Source organism: Mustela nigripes, chromosome 3 (genome assembly GCF_022355385.1).
Source record: "Mustela nigripes isolate SB6536 chromosome 3, MUSNIG.SB6536, whole genome shotgun sequence".
NCBI lineage: Eukaryota > Metazoa > Chordata > Mammalia > Carnivora > Mustelidae > Mustela > Mustela nigripes.
Window position 1 is genome coordinate 26,053,309 of NC_081559.1, and position 14,949 is coordinate 26,068,257.

At 40.9% G+C, this 14,949-nt stretch overlaps 1 protein-coding gene across 2 annotated transcripts in view; it reads left to right on the forward strand.

The window, feature by feature from the left end:
* Positions 1-14,949, forward strand: part of XRCC5 (X-ray repair cross complementing 5) — a 93,860-nt gene that overhangs the window by 21,464 nt on the left and 57,447 nt on the right. For both annotated transcript variants that reach the window (XR_009403026.1, XM_059393438.1), the window contains exons 9-13: positions 766-878; positions 3,345-3,407; positions 8,279-8,416; positions 9,237-9,327; positions 11,640-11,773. Coding sequence is in view for 1 of the 2 variants with exons in the window: in XM_059393438.1 (XP_059249421.1) it covers positions 766-878; positions 3,345-3,407; positions 8,279-8,416; positions 9,237-9,327; positions 11,640-11,773 (539 nt within the window). In the remaining variant the exon portion in view is untranslated. The remainder of the gene's footprint in view (positions 1-765; positions 879-3,344; positions 3,408-8,278; positions 8,417-9,236; positions 9,328-11,639; positions 11,774-14,949) is intronic.

A 14,949-nucleotide genomic window follows, 5' to 3' on the forward strand; every position in this document is an offset into this window, starting at 1 on the left:
GCCGAAGGCCAGAATCCTTGAGATTTGATACTCGTTCTCCCCACCAAATACAGAAGACTATATATCGAAAGGGTACAACTTTCCATAGAACAGAGGCCTTGGAACAGGACTGGAGTTATTTTTAAGAAACTAAGAGCCTGTATTTATATGAATTTGTATGAATAACCAAGTAATTAAAAAGGAAAAAACATAATATAATCCCAGAAATGAAGTAAATTTAAATGCATAAAAATAGCCAACTTATCAATTGAATGTTCCTAAATAGAAGAGTTTTGGCTTCTCCTATTAGGCATTTGTATGTCTTCAGCATGCATTTTGGAGAACATTTTATTCTGAAAATTTCCTTTGGGCATTTTTCTTTGCGGGTCTCCAGGTTTCTGAATAAATGTGTTCTTGTTATTATGTTTACAAATCACACTTGTACTTCAGTCAACCATAGTTTATCTTTGGAGGATAACTAATACATTACATTTGCTACATTCTTTCTTCTAGGCTGGATAATCATTAAGGTAACTAGATTGCAGAAGATGCTACTTAAAAAATGTAATTAGATTTTAATCACCTCTATACTGTATATGTTGTTTCTGTATCTGCCACTACTTTTTCCTCACTGATCACAAGGGGCAGTAATTTGATTCCAGGGAACAGTATATGAAGGCTTGATCTGGAGTATGCATGTATTGTTAATGTATGCGTAGGGCTAATTTCAACTTGTAGAAAATTAGGCCCCATATGCTTAACTGATGCTCTTCTCTTGTTCTCCAGGGTTCCGCTATGGAAGTGATATCGTTCCTTTCTCTAAAGTGGATGAGGAACTCATGAAGTATAAATCAGAGGGGAAGTGCTTCTCTGTTTTGGGATTTTGTAGATCTTCTCAGGTATGGCACTTACTCTTACTCGTTGGCAACAAAAGAAATGAACTTTTCTCTTAGTGTTATTTGAGAGGGTATGCTTTTAGTTGGTCCTTTTATTTATGATGTGTATTTATTTTACTTTTAGATTTGTTTGAGTATAGTTTGGGGATTAGTGTCAACTATCATCAGCTTTTGAATAGAGAAACCAAGATACAGAAAAGTTGAGCAGTCTTAGCATGAATCAGAATATAGTCTGTTAAGAGTCACTTCTTAGCTTGGCTCTCAGTCTTGGCTTACAGTAGCCTTAAAGAAACATCATTCAGTTCTCTGCTACTGTGCTGCTTTCTCTAAACTGTTATGTGTGATAGCGTGTCTTAGAGGAATGAAGGTCTGCTTGGGTTTTGAATGACCCCAGGCCTCTTAGAATGTCACTGGTTTATGCTGGGCACCCTTCTCTACACCCAACAAAGAGGTCTAGGATCTGAAGCCTGTCCTTAAGTCATACATTCTTTAGATACCGATGCAGAGATACACAAAACACATAGCGGGAAATGTGGTAACTCACTGAGGGCTCTGGGCTATCATATACTACTCTAGAAAGGGCTATTAAAGATTCCTGGAGATCTTAGATTAAATGTTCTTAAGGTAGGCAACCAGAGAAAATGAATAAGCATGTCTTGTAGCGTGTATTTTCTAAGGCTCTACAGGGATAAAGCAATGTTTGTTGGTTCTAAAGAAATTCAATTGAGAATTGTAATGAAAATAAATATTACCTGGCATACTGAATTTGAGCTTCTTCGTGTTGCTGTGGGATATAGTCTCTGTATGCTTTGGTGTTAGAATAATTCCACAACGGTACAGAGATGTTTTCCCTGATATGCCCGAACTGTTGGGTATGTTTTTAAACTTCTTAAGCTGCAAATTGGGAGTACTTACTGAAAGTTGATATGATTTTAATGGCAAAAATACTTTTTGGAAGTTGAGAGTTTCTAACAGTTCTCTAACAAATTACACTAAATACTTATTTCTTAAAAATGAAAGTATTCACCTTGTAAGTTCTACAGACTTAAAACTTAGGTTGTTAATGGCAGTGCCTCTAGGTCTTTCCAGTGAAGCAGAACTTCTCTTCAGGCCTGTGTGTAAAAGCTGGCCTGTTGGAAAGTGGGTCTTCCTAATTCCAGTTAGCTAGAAAAGACCTATCCAAAACAACTGATCTGAAATTCATGACCCGAGTAACTGTGCTCAGTGTCTTGGCTTTAGGGGTGGGAGGGCAGAAGAACACTTGAGGGGCGTTGCCCTGTGCAGCACATGGCATGTTCTTGAGCTAAGCTCCAGGGTCAGGATTACCTGGAGCAGAGAGAAGTTGATCTTGGTCAGTAGATGCAGGGGGTTGGTTATGATGCTAGGAACTCTTCAGTCTTCATTTCTTTTTTTTTTTTTTAAGATTTTATTTATTTATTTGACAGAGAGAGATCACAAGTAGGCAGAGAGGCAGGCAGAGAGAGAGAGAGAGAGGAGGAAGCAGGCTCCCTGCTGAGCAGAGAGCCCGATGCGGGACTCGATCCCAAGACCCCGAGATCATGACCTGAGCCGAAGGCAGCAGCTTAACCCACTGAGCCACCCAGGTGCCCTCAGTCTTCATTTCTAAGCAGGTATCAGTGGTGCTGCTTTGATTCCTCTGATACCCTGCCAGAGAAGTAACTGAACTAAAAGGGGGACAGGAGGACATGCAGTACTTATTTTTGGTTTCTCTATAGTCTCCCCTCCTCCAGTATGGCCCCTGCCCCTCATAAGTAGTTTTTCACTCTGGTCCCTTTGCAGTTTAGCAGTGCTTCGTCTTTGCTCTTGGGATGAAGTCCAAATTGCTTAACTTTGCTCACAGACACTTCACGATATGATCTTTGCTACTCTAATTTTGCACCTCTCCCCTCATGCTAGGGTACTGCACCTACTCTATGTTCTTATGTCATTCCAGACTCGATTCACACTAGTGTCTCTGCCCAGCACACTTGTGCTAGACTTTTTTGTTAGTTCCTGTGCATCCTTGAAGTCTTGACCTGGGTGTCACCATTTGCAGAAGCCTGCCCTCACCCTTCCTGACCAAGCTGGGTGCCCTGTTCATGTGCTCTCAGGGCCCTGAGCTAGAATGCTGCACTCTTGTGCCTTTGCAGTGCGGTTCCCTAAACCTGCAGGGCAGTTGGTTTCATATTTGTCCAGGCTCCTTAGGACCAGACTCTGCCCTGTTCATTATTGTTTACAGTGCTCTCAGAACAATGCTTGGCATGTCCTTGTGTTTAATTGGATTGAACCTCAAATAAAAAGTTGTTTCTAGTCCCCATGAGTTTTTTTACATTTTGAAGAGAATTTCTTAGTAACTGTGGCACAATAACTAAGAGAATAAGAATTTCTTAGTAACTATGGCATAATGGCTATAGGTGTTAACTTATTATGGATCAAAACCCAACTGTTTTCCTCACTTAACTCTTGTAGGTCCACAGGAGATATTTTATGGGAAATCAAGTCCTAAAGGTTTTTGCAGCAGCAGATGATGAGGTGAGTTGACAGTGGGCCTTTGAGGTAGTGCCACAGAATTGAATGTCATTTTAAGTGAGTTGTTTGGGGCTTTTATGGTTTAAAATGAGGTTAATTCCTGCAACAACAGTGGGAAAGTTCACTGAGCTTAACTCTGAAAATGGAGAAATGATAAATGAAGTTGTCACAGCGTGAGCACAAGGCCTGAGGACATAGTCCTGCCGCTGGAGACCAGGTACGTGTTAAAAAGAACATTTGAACAAATGCATTTACATGTGGGAATCTCCTGGTCAGATGCTGAGGAGGCTTGGGGTCAGGGTGACATTTTCATTGTCATTAAGCACTGAACATTTAGTGCTTAGCTTTAGCATCCTGGAGATGAGTGTTAGTGATTCACTGGGCCACTTCCCTCATTAAGAAATTCGTCTTTGTCCTCTTCCCTCTCTCTCTCTGTACTTTTTCCCCACCTCCCTAGGAGTTTCTGTTTTCAGGCTGGTTTTAGCCCAGCTAACAACCCATGGCCATCGCATCCTACCTGGTCGTATCTGCCCTCTCTGTAAATGTTTCCTGTTCAGCCTCCAAGCTGGAACTTGTCCTATCGAGATACTGATCTTAACTGGGATATGGCAGTCTCAGGTCTGCTTGAGACCACCTAAGCAGGGATCCAAGTTCCGGATATATTTGCATTTGAAGTTAGTAAACTGGATGTCCGAGGCTTGTTGGGGTGCGGGGAGGGCGGTGGCGGAAGTGGTCTCGTCCTCCTTGTCTCCTTTTCCGCTTTTTCTCCTCACTTCCGAGGGGTACCTGGCTGCCGATCTAATGAGTGGCCATGCCATTACTGGAACAGTTAACTTAGGAGAATTGCTTTGTTTCCTGGCAGTACCGAATGGATTTGTCAGCATAGTAAGCATTTGTGAATCTTAGTTTACATGAGAATCTTTGTTCATGGATTTTTTTTCCCCAAGTCAAATCCTCTTGGGAATTATACATTTGTAGTATATGTTGTCATCATAGCTTGACAGCATTTTAAACTGAATTTTAACTCCAGCTTACCATTCCTGCACGTAGAAAACTCTGATCACTTCATGTGATTGCCAGTATGTCATAAAGACTCTTGTCAGCATCTTTGTGTTATCACCTATGTGGTTATCTAAACTGGCTAGCTAAGGGCAGCCTGTGGCATGCATCATTCCAGCCCAACCTCATACAGACCCTATAGATCATTGGGTTACTTCGAGGTCACTCAAGGAAAAAAAAAAAATCATCTGCTAATGGCAAAGGGTCTCACTCTTTGGTGTCATTCTTGATGTCCTACTCAAAGGACAGTACTAATAATGGGATCTACTGAGATAGGCAGGGGGGTTAGGGAAGTTATGTCAGGTGATGACTTCCAAGAAAACTTTGTAGGTCGGAAAGGAAGTATTAGGGACGTGGGACGTCAGACATAATAGCCCCCTTCTTACATTAGAGGATTATCATGTGGAATAGAAATTTAACTAGTTTTCCTTCCAACAGGTGGCAGTTTTATTCAAAATAAAGAATTATTTTTATCAAAAGGGTTACTACCTCCAGGTCAATTGGTTTCTTGTGAGACAGTCAGGTCTCTGTTCCTGAATATTTCTCAGCAGGGTCTTTATTTGTGCCAGTCAGATTTGGGGGAGGGAATTTCTTCATCATGTGGGTGGTTAAGCTAAATAAATACTGTTGTTTTTCAGCTCAAATATTCTATGACTCTGTCAATAATTCCTTTTAAAAATGTGTTTTCTCTGGTCATTAGCATACAATTTTCTTGTATAGAGAATCTATACTTGCACATAATTTGTACTGTGTGTGGAGGAGGAGAAAAGGAAGAAAAGGAAATAGAGCTGTAGTTGAGTTTCCCACAGAGGTAGCATTGTGTTGACAGTGTCACAATCATTCCTGACCCCTTCTTTCCTTCTTTTTAATATCCCAGTTGGTTCTGTCAAAGATACCCAGATAGAAATTTGCAAATAAATTGGAAGTAATCTTGTCCTCAGACTCCCATTGTGTGTGCTTCTCTGGTCTCTAATGGGACTTGCTAGACTGTACACATTCTGTATTTGGTACGTATCTCACTTGTGCTAGGAAAGAATGTATGAGCTCAGTGAAATCAGGGACTTACCTTTGTTTTCTTATAGGGTCTAAGACTGTGTAGCAAAGAGTAGGCACTAAGTAAATATTCCGTGAATTGAACTAGAAAGGTAATGAATCTGCCACAAAACCTTTAGAGGATTTTGATGACAAGGTATTGAGGTCATAGGTTTTTGGTGGAGGAAATGAAAATGTACGTAGCTAACTTGGATAAAGAGTAATTATAATACTGAGAAAAGTTCAGACTGTGTTTGGGGAGTTACGGAAATGGAGAGACTAAAGCAAATCTAAAATGGGGTATCAATTTACTGGGCCTTGAGAATAGGTTAGGAGCTCAAGAGACAGAGATAAGGAGAGGGCTTTCTAGCTAGGAGGAAATTTTAAGAGTAGAAAGCTACAGAGGAGGGAGAGTATAAGACTTGTTTAGGAATAATGGTCAGCTAACTGAGGCTGGGATAGTAGAACCGCTGGAGATTCTTTTAAAGATTATTTATTTATTTATTTGAAAGACAGAGAGAGAGTTTGCATGTATACTTGAGCAGGGTGTGGGAGAGGGACAAGCAGACTCCATGCTGAGCAAGATCCCAATTGAGCAAGATTCCAGCTTGGAGCTGAATCTCATGATCATGACATGAGCCCAAATCAAGAGTCAGATGCTTAGCCAACTGAGACACCCAGCGGCCCTGAACCATTGGAGTTTCTTAGGGAAGAGAATGACGTGATCAGCTCTGTGAACTGGAGAGGCAGTGATGGAAGAAATAGATTAGAGAGATAGAGAGAGGTAGATTTAGTACAATTTGGTAAACACTTGAAGGGGAAGGATGAGTTGGGTGGCATTACTGAAGACTTTGGGCTTCTCATTTGGTTGTATGGGAGGTAGAGTTCTTGAGGTAGGGAGTACTGGAGGAGAACGGGGGAAAGATAGTAGTTTAGTTTTGGTCATAAACAGTTTCAATTCCTGTGATATACTACCAGCTGGTGGGCAGTGTAAGTCTGGATCTTCGAGTTTTAAAGCTGAATATACAGATTTTTGATTATCAACTCATGGGACTGGATAAAATAATTCCGAAGTAGAGTTTCAGAGTGAGAGAAGGTGAGAAAGGCCAAGACCAAAATTTCAAGATTAGTGGAAGAAGAGAAGAGTTAGGGGAGGAATGATCCACAAAGTAGAATAATCACAGAAGAGTATTGTTTCTGAAGCCAGAGAGAAAGTGCAGAGAAAGGGGCGTGGTCAGATGCTGCTGAAAGGTCAAATGAATAGAATGGGAACCAAGGATTGGCAGTTAGGAGGTCATAGCTGACTTTGGAGAGTAATTTCAGTAAATAAGATGAGGGCAAGAGCTGTATTAGATTGAAGAATAATTGTGTTCTAAGCTGTGAAAACACCAAGACACCATTTGGTGAAAACACCAAATTTCATGAAATTTAGAGGTAAATGGCAAGATAGAGATAGTAATTTCTGGAGAGAGGGGGCCAAAGAAAGATTGTGTTTAGAAAGGCTGAGACTGGATGGAGTTGATTGGGAGGATGAGGGTATGAATTGAGAGACGAAAGACTGAAGTGATGACAGAGAGGAGACATATAATGAAGTAAAGTTCCAGAAGAGCTTACAGTTAGTGTGATCAAATGGAGGTGTGTACGGTGTGGCCTTGAAGTAGACAGAGGGGCACTTAAGAAATCTGAAACTGGAATAAGGTGGATGATGATTTTTTTTTTAAGGTTCAGTATAGTTATTTTTCTTTACTGTATAATCATGTAGATATCATAGTGTAGTTCAATTAAGAAAAGCTATTCTGTTATATACATCTGAATTTATCTGACCAAAATATGCGGGAAAGCATTAATCAATACATGATCAATATATATTGAAGAGACTCAAAAATCAATGTGAACCAGGCAAGAATGGCTTTTTAGGAACACTGTTCTAAATATTTTCATTCTGGAGAAAGCCAGGAAATGAGTTAGCAGAACCTCTTTAATGTCTGGCATGAAAAGGGTCCAGAAAAAAGAAGTTAATGGTTTTCTATTTTATTACCAGTTTCAAATTATAATACTAGTAACTCCATCTGAGGCTTTGGAAACACTAAAAGTACTCAGTGTTTTCCTGTTCGGTCTATATATTTGATCTAGTTAACAACAGTAAGGTCCAAGAGTAATTTTTATAAGCACAAAACTTACTCAGAACTCAAATTATTTATGAAAATGTTATAGCACTAGAGCTTAGGAGTTTGCTATACTGATAATCTGTAACTGCCAATGGACACTTTCATTTTCAGTAGCATTGATAAGAAAGCTATAATATAGGTTGTAAGCATAGTAGAAATAACATATAGTTTAACATACAATTTAAAAACAAAAGGACTTTCTTTTTCTTAGGTAAAAATCTTGTAAGTACAGGTGACCCTGGAACAGTGGACAAGGGTAGAGAGTGAGGGGGTCTGACACCCCAAGCAGTCAGAAATCCAGTGTAACTTTTAACTCTCCCAAAACTTAACTACCAATAGCCTACTCTTGACCAGAAGCCTAACCAATAACAGCATTTAATATGTATTTTGTATGTTGTGTGTATTATATACTATGTTACAGTAAAGTAAGCTAGAGAAAAAATGTTAGTAGGAAACTCATAAGGAAGAGAAAATACATTTATAATACTGTGAAAATCTGTGTGCCAGTGGACCTGTGCATTTCATACCCGTGTGTTCAAAGGTCAGCTGTATTTAGGTGTGTTGGGGAAGTTCACACACATTGGCTCTGTGTTCATGCAGTGGCTTTTTTATCAGGCAGCAGCAGTGGCACTTTCCTCCCTGATTCATGCTTTGGATGAATTGGACATGGTGGCCGTAGTTCGATATGTCTATGACAAAAGAGCTAATCCTCAAGTTGGCATGGCGTTTCCTTATATCAAGGACACCTATGAGGTAAAACCCATAGTTCTTTCATGTTAATTTTTTTCCATCAGTTCCTTTATTCCAAACAGTGCTTCTCAGCTCGTAATGTGCCTGGGAATGACTTGGGGTTCAGATTCTGTAGGTCTGGAGCACTGCCCGAAATTGTGCATTTCTCACAAATTCTCAAATAAGGCTGACGCAGATGGTCTGTGAACCACACTTCCAGTTGTAATGAAAGAGCGTGAATGTAAGGAGCTTATTATTAAACCAAATCAGTGAAGGTGACCTGTAACCTTCTGCTTGTCTAATCCAGTGACCTCTCCATTCTCACCCTTCTTGACTTCGCAGAACCTGCTGGGGATAGAGAGCGCCCTTGCTTTTACAAATGAAGAGTATGGATAAAGGTCAAGGGTGGTCCTTTCAAGGACCTTTTTTGTGGTCCTTGAAAAATTCAGTTTATTTGGTGTTCTCTTGTTGAAAATACAGGCCTAGATTCTTGACCGTCTCCCTGTTTCTCAGGGAACTTTCTGTGGTAGAACTGGAAAAGAGAAGGCAAATACCTTGACTTCCTGATCAGCCTTCCAGTCACCATGACTTTTCCATTTGTTGTATTGGTCACACATTTTGCAGGTGTTCTGGATAATCTTTCTGTTAAGTATTTTTTTATGTTTAATATTCTTGTACCGTTCATGGTTGTATACAGTGAAAACAGAAAGCAAAGCAGTACCAGACTTGACTTGTCTGATTTTTGAGAATACTTTTGTTGCACCACTTGCATGGCATTTGGGACCAGCTTTGTATTTTTTCCATTAATTTGGTTTCTGCTTTTACCTCCTCTCTTTCTCCTTAGTGTTTAATATATGTGCAGCTGCCTTTTATGGAAGACTTGCGACAATACATGTTTTCATCTTTGAAAAATAATAAGAAATACATTCCTACAGGTGAGTTTATTTTCATTTTGCTCATTAGTTGGCTCTAAAGGCAGACTGTCCTTGGGAAATCACCTACCTGTAGTCACTAATTGGGGCTGGGGGCCTCCACAGGGTGGAATTTCTTGGACTCCAGCCATGCTCGTGCTCATACACAGTGGTGATGAAGGGGATGCATCATGTTTTTTCGTAGTCGGGATGGGTTTGCCCTGAACTCTCCAAACACTGTCTGGTTTCCTGCTCTGACACAGAGCTTGTAGCTAGGGAGCAGCTTTTTGGAAGTGGATGTGCATTCTCTAGTGCCATACCAGTTTGCCCTCTGCTGAAGTGAGCTGACGTGCAGTGTCAAAGCTGTGACTGTAGTGTCCTACGTAAAATATGATGTAACTAACTGAACCGAAAAGTTAAGTTCTGTAAGTTACTTTTTCTCTTTGTTCTTTCTTTGCAGTTTATACTAACCCTCCAGGCTGCTTTGTTCCTTGCTTCTAGGAGTTACTTTGAGCGTGATGAGAAAAGGCCTTTATTATGCATCCGGCAATGAGGGTCAGGGTGCCTCCTGGGATGGTTCACATAGGTATCAAATCCTATCTTAGTCATAGTTTAAGACAGCTGCAATAAAATATCAGAGTGGGCTGAATGTAGAGAATATATATACCAAAAAGAACACAAAATAGTGAGTAGATGTTTTGGTTTGAAAGTTTAAATCTGTGTCATTGTAGGACTAGGGAATTGTGAGTTGAGTCTCAGAGATGGGTTCTCTGTTTTTTTTTTGTTAGATCCTTGAGGAGCAGTGCACTGTAGCAAAGCCGATAATCCAATAGGCCCAAGGGTTTGTGTCTTCACCTTCTAGAAATGAATCCCTCTGCATCATGGTGGGGCCAGGCATGGACTTGAATGTATCGAAGCCTCCACTGTGTTACAATATTATTTCTCTCCGTGTTGATAATTTCAAACATTAAATGAGTAGACATTTGAAAAAGAGAACTTTGTTGAGAAATTATCACATGGACATAAATCATTCGCTTGGGATCTAAAATGTGAAGTATCTTTCAGTCTCTTGATTTGTTTTCTGTGAGTTTGCATATTTTTATTTGCATGTTGCCCATTGGGAAATGGATTGTTGAAACTGTTGGACCGGTGCCCCAGTTGCTGTTTACACAGAGGTGTCCGGATGCTCGTTTGACGTAGCAGGTGAAAGTCACCGAATGTTCACACATGCAGGTGCAGCTTCCAGCCTGTTGCCTGGGGAGCTCTGCGGTAGTCAGTTTAAGATGGTGATGCCATGCCAGTGTCTGAAATCTCCCCTGGAAAGTCCGAAAATGGGATAGAAATGTATCAGGAGAAAAATCTGTAGTATGCTCTTTCATTTTGTAGTACAAGAGATACTTGAAAAGATGAAGAACAGAAGCACAATGGGCTTTTTAGGAACTGCTTACTCTTTTCTACTTTTTGCCTAATAGCTGTGAATGATCCAAAAACAGCGCTTCAGCTTTTAACAGCTGTATGAATCAGCAGAATGGAAGCTACACAATGGTGGTTTAGGTAGAAGTGTTCTGGAAAGCGTTGCCTTTTATCCCCATTGCTTGGACTGTGCCATTTTTGTTGCATTGGTAGATTTTTATAGAGAAGCACTTGCTTTCTGTTAGGTATTAGGAGAGAGGTAACGAAGATGTCATGTTTCTGCTCTCAAGGATCTTACAGTTTGAATGGAGTGGGGTAAGACATGGATGCAGGTGTGCATACAGGCTGTGAGGTCTGTGAGGGGAGAGAGCTTGTTCTGACTTTGGGAGACTGGGAAGGTGTCTACTCCCTCAGGTCTACTGGTGTCTTCCCATTAGGTTTCTCTGTCTTCCTGTTAGTTACCCTGATACAACTTATAGGAAATCCTTGTGAAGCTTATGTCTCATCACCAAAGGTATTTTCTTTTTCTTCTTCATGTTTTTCTCTTTTAGCTAATTACTAATTTTTTGAATATCACAAACTCATTGAATACTGAATATTTTGAGTCTCCATATAGAGATTGGGTTTTGTATGTCTGTGGTGCTTCCTCTGGAACAAACTTTTTGCCTTTCGGGATGATATTACACTGCAGAAGTTCACTGAGTGGACCTAGGAGACCAGCTACTCTAAATAGCTCTTTTACAAAAGAGATCACCACGACTCAGGTTAAGTGACTTGCGTAACTAGAGACTACTTTCTGGCTAAGCCCGGACTGTCTATAACCTGCTGGTAATCCTGGATCTCTGAATGGAAGGCATTTATTTTAGTGAAGAGCAGTGGAGGTAATCATTTTCCTTTGTGTACTCTGTTTATGCTTGTTTTAGAGGCTCAGTTGAGTGCAGTAGATGCCCTGATTGACTCCATGAGCTTGGTAAAGAAAGGTGACAAGGAGGACACCATTGAAGACTTGTTTCCAACCAGCAAAATCCCAAATCCTCAATTTCAGAGATTATTTCAGGTAAGAGAAAAAAGATGAACCAGTCTTTTTTTTTTTTTTTTTTAATTTTTATTTATTTTTTATTTTTTATTTTTTTTAAAGATTTTATTTATTTATTTGACAGAGAGAAATTACAAGTACACTGAGAGGCAGGCAGAGAGAGAGAGAAGGAAGCAGGCTCCCTGCTGAGCAGAGAGCCCGATGTGGGACTCGATCCCAGGACCCTGAGATCATGACCCGAGCCGAAGGCAGTGGCTTAACCCACTGAGCCACCCAGGCGCCCCTGAACCAGTCTTTTTTTTTTTTTTTTTTTAATGAGAGAGACCTGAGTGAAAAGTTAGTGTAATTGGTCAGTCCCAAACAAGCGTCTTTGTTCTCTGAGAGCTTCAGTTGCATTATTTAATGGAAGTATAATAACCTTCCTCTAAAAAAGATAAAAATACTCTGAACTGTTAGGAAGAAAGGGAAAAAAAAAGAAAAAAAGAAAAAAAAATTAGGATATTTGAAAAATTATTTTTCAGGGCACCTGGGTGGCTCAGTTGGTTAAGAGTCCTTCAGCTCAGGCTCAGGTCATGATCCCAGGGTCTGGGGATTGAGCCCTGTGGGCTTCCTGCTCAGTAGGGAGTCTGCTTCTCTATCTAACCCTGCCCCCTGCTTGTGCTCTCAGACATTCTCTCTCTCTCAAATAAATAAATTAAAAATGTTTAAAAAGAAAAATTGTTTTTCTGGAGGAAGCCTAGTTTTCTTTCTTTTTTTTTAAAAGGGAGTTTTTTAATAAAAAGCAGATTCTTCTTTTATGCCTTTTCTAGGATTTCCTCCTCTGTTTTATACAAATGAGACTTTGCTTTGTTTTTAATATCCAGATAGTTGGAGAATTTTTATGAACTGTATAACAGTATTAGAGAAGCGGTTTTTCAGTACCACATCTGTCAAAATTTCATAACTAAAGTTAGTATGGAGGTCAGATCAAAAGGTTATAGTATGAAATTATTAAAGAGTATCTATAATATAGAAAACTGTAAAATAGGTATTTTTGAGTATTGACCTGAAGGAGTTGGAAGGTGGAGATTGGATTAAGGGAACCAGAAGGCTGACAAGAGAGCTGACTTGTGCTGAAACAGGGGAGGGATGGCCTGAAGGACTATTCCAGTCCCAGGTGAAGTTGGTGGCAGTAGTATAGGCCTTTCTGAACCCCACGAAGCTGACAGACCTCACACGCAGCTTTTTCAGTCATGCTCTTCCCCACAGGGGCGGGGACGACCTCCTCTTGCAGGGGTGGGGGAGGTGAGGGAGACACCACTGGTTATCCCTCTCTACTCCTTTCTCAAAGCATCTTTAACTGTCTCAAGTCTGTATCAGGGCCTATTGTAATTTTAAGGGATCTCCTACTCAGAAGAAACTGCCTGGTTTTTTTGATGCTTACATTTGCTTTAAGTAGTGAATTAAAATCTTTTCTTCTAAAATTAGAATATAAAGCTTAACATGGAAAAGGCTGACTCAGTGACTTCTCCAGTATTCTAAGTATATACTACTCGTATAAACTTCTTTGGTGTTTTTGTCAAGTGGACTTCAAGACCTGAAGCTCTTTGTCATCTGTGAGAAGGGAGGAGCAGACCACTTGGTGTGGAAAGCTTGCAAAAGTATCTGGTCACTGTAGTGAAAAGTGGAAACATCTGATACTTGGCAGATTTATCTTGGGTGGGTTCTGCCTGCCTCAATATGTGTTTATTGGGGTTGGTGGACAGATAACAGGCTGTAAGCACAGGTATTTGATACCTTTCAAAGCTGTAGGCACTGGCAACTTTGATTTTTACAGCTTACCCACCTTTCTTTCTTTTTTCTTTTTTTTAAAGATTTTATTTATTTGACAGAGATCACAAGTAGGCAGAGAAGCAGGCGGAGAGAGAGGAGGAAGCAGGCTCCCCGCTGAGCAGAGAGCTTGATGCAGGGCTCAATCCCAGGATTCTGGGATCATGACCTGAGCCAAAGGCAGAGGCTTTAACCCACTGAGCCACCCAGGCGTCCCATAGTGCGCCTTTTCACTTTTCTTTTTTAAAACAAATATTTGTTGAGGACTAACACTGTCCCATGAGCTAAAGATAGAATAAGTTCACTTCTTAAAAGGAGACTCCTGCCCCCAGAAGAGTGAGAGGAATGGAGATGCAAAGCCAATAGGTACAACAGTGATGGGTATAAAACACTGTGGGGAAAAGATTCTTACAAGTGGGTGACTGAAGGGAGGCTTCACTGAAGAAGAAAGGGGATGTGTGAAGTGACAGCGACATGGCAGGCAGAAGTAGTAGCATGTGCAGAAGCATGGGAGCGGGGAGGAGGTCGCTGGACTTGGGGACTCCCAGATAGTTGCACTTGGCTGCAGCATAGGCTGTGTGGGGCGATGATGGGAAGGGGGTCAGGGAAGGTAAGCGGCAGGTGGATCGTGAGGAGCCGGTCCCCTGGGCATTACCCTGTAGGCAGTGGGAAGTCCCAGCAGGGTTTTGTCAGCAGGTGGGTGATGGGTTTGTAGAAATGGGATTTGACCGTGACATGGAGACGGAGCAGAGACCCATTAGAAAAGGTGCAGTGGGCCCTGTGAAGGCCTGAATTAAATGGTGACAGGGAGAGCAGAGAGGGAAAATGTTGAAGGCAGAGGAACTCGCAATTGGAGAGAACAGGATCTTAGCTTGGATGAAGAAGTGTGGAAGGATGGCCTCACTCTCAATGACGATGGGGAATACAGAATGAACAGACAGAAAAAGCAGTTTGTGTATGTTTGCAGGGGTTAAATTTGAGCTGTCAGCTATCCCGGTACAGGCACCCAGTGGGAAGTTGGAAGTAGAGGTACAGAGCCCAGGAGAGAATTAGGGACTTGAGAGTCCTCTTCGTGTAGAAATAGAAGTGACTGTTTTTGTGCCAGTACCATGCTGTCTTGAAAAACAGACCCATAGATCAATGGAACAGAATAGAGAGCCCAGAAATAGACTCTCAACTCTATGGTCAACTAATCTTCGACAAAGCAGGAAAGAATGTCCAATGGAAAAAGGACAACCTCTTCAATAAATGGTGCTGGGAAAATTGGACAGCCACATGCATAAAAATGAAATTGGACCATTTCCTTACACCACACACAAAAATAGACTCAAAATGGATGAAGGACCTCAATTTGCGAAAGGAATCCATCAAAATCCTTGAGGAGAACA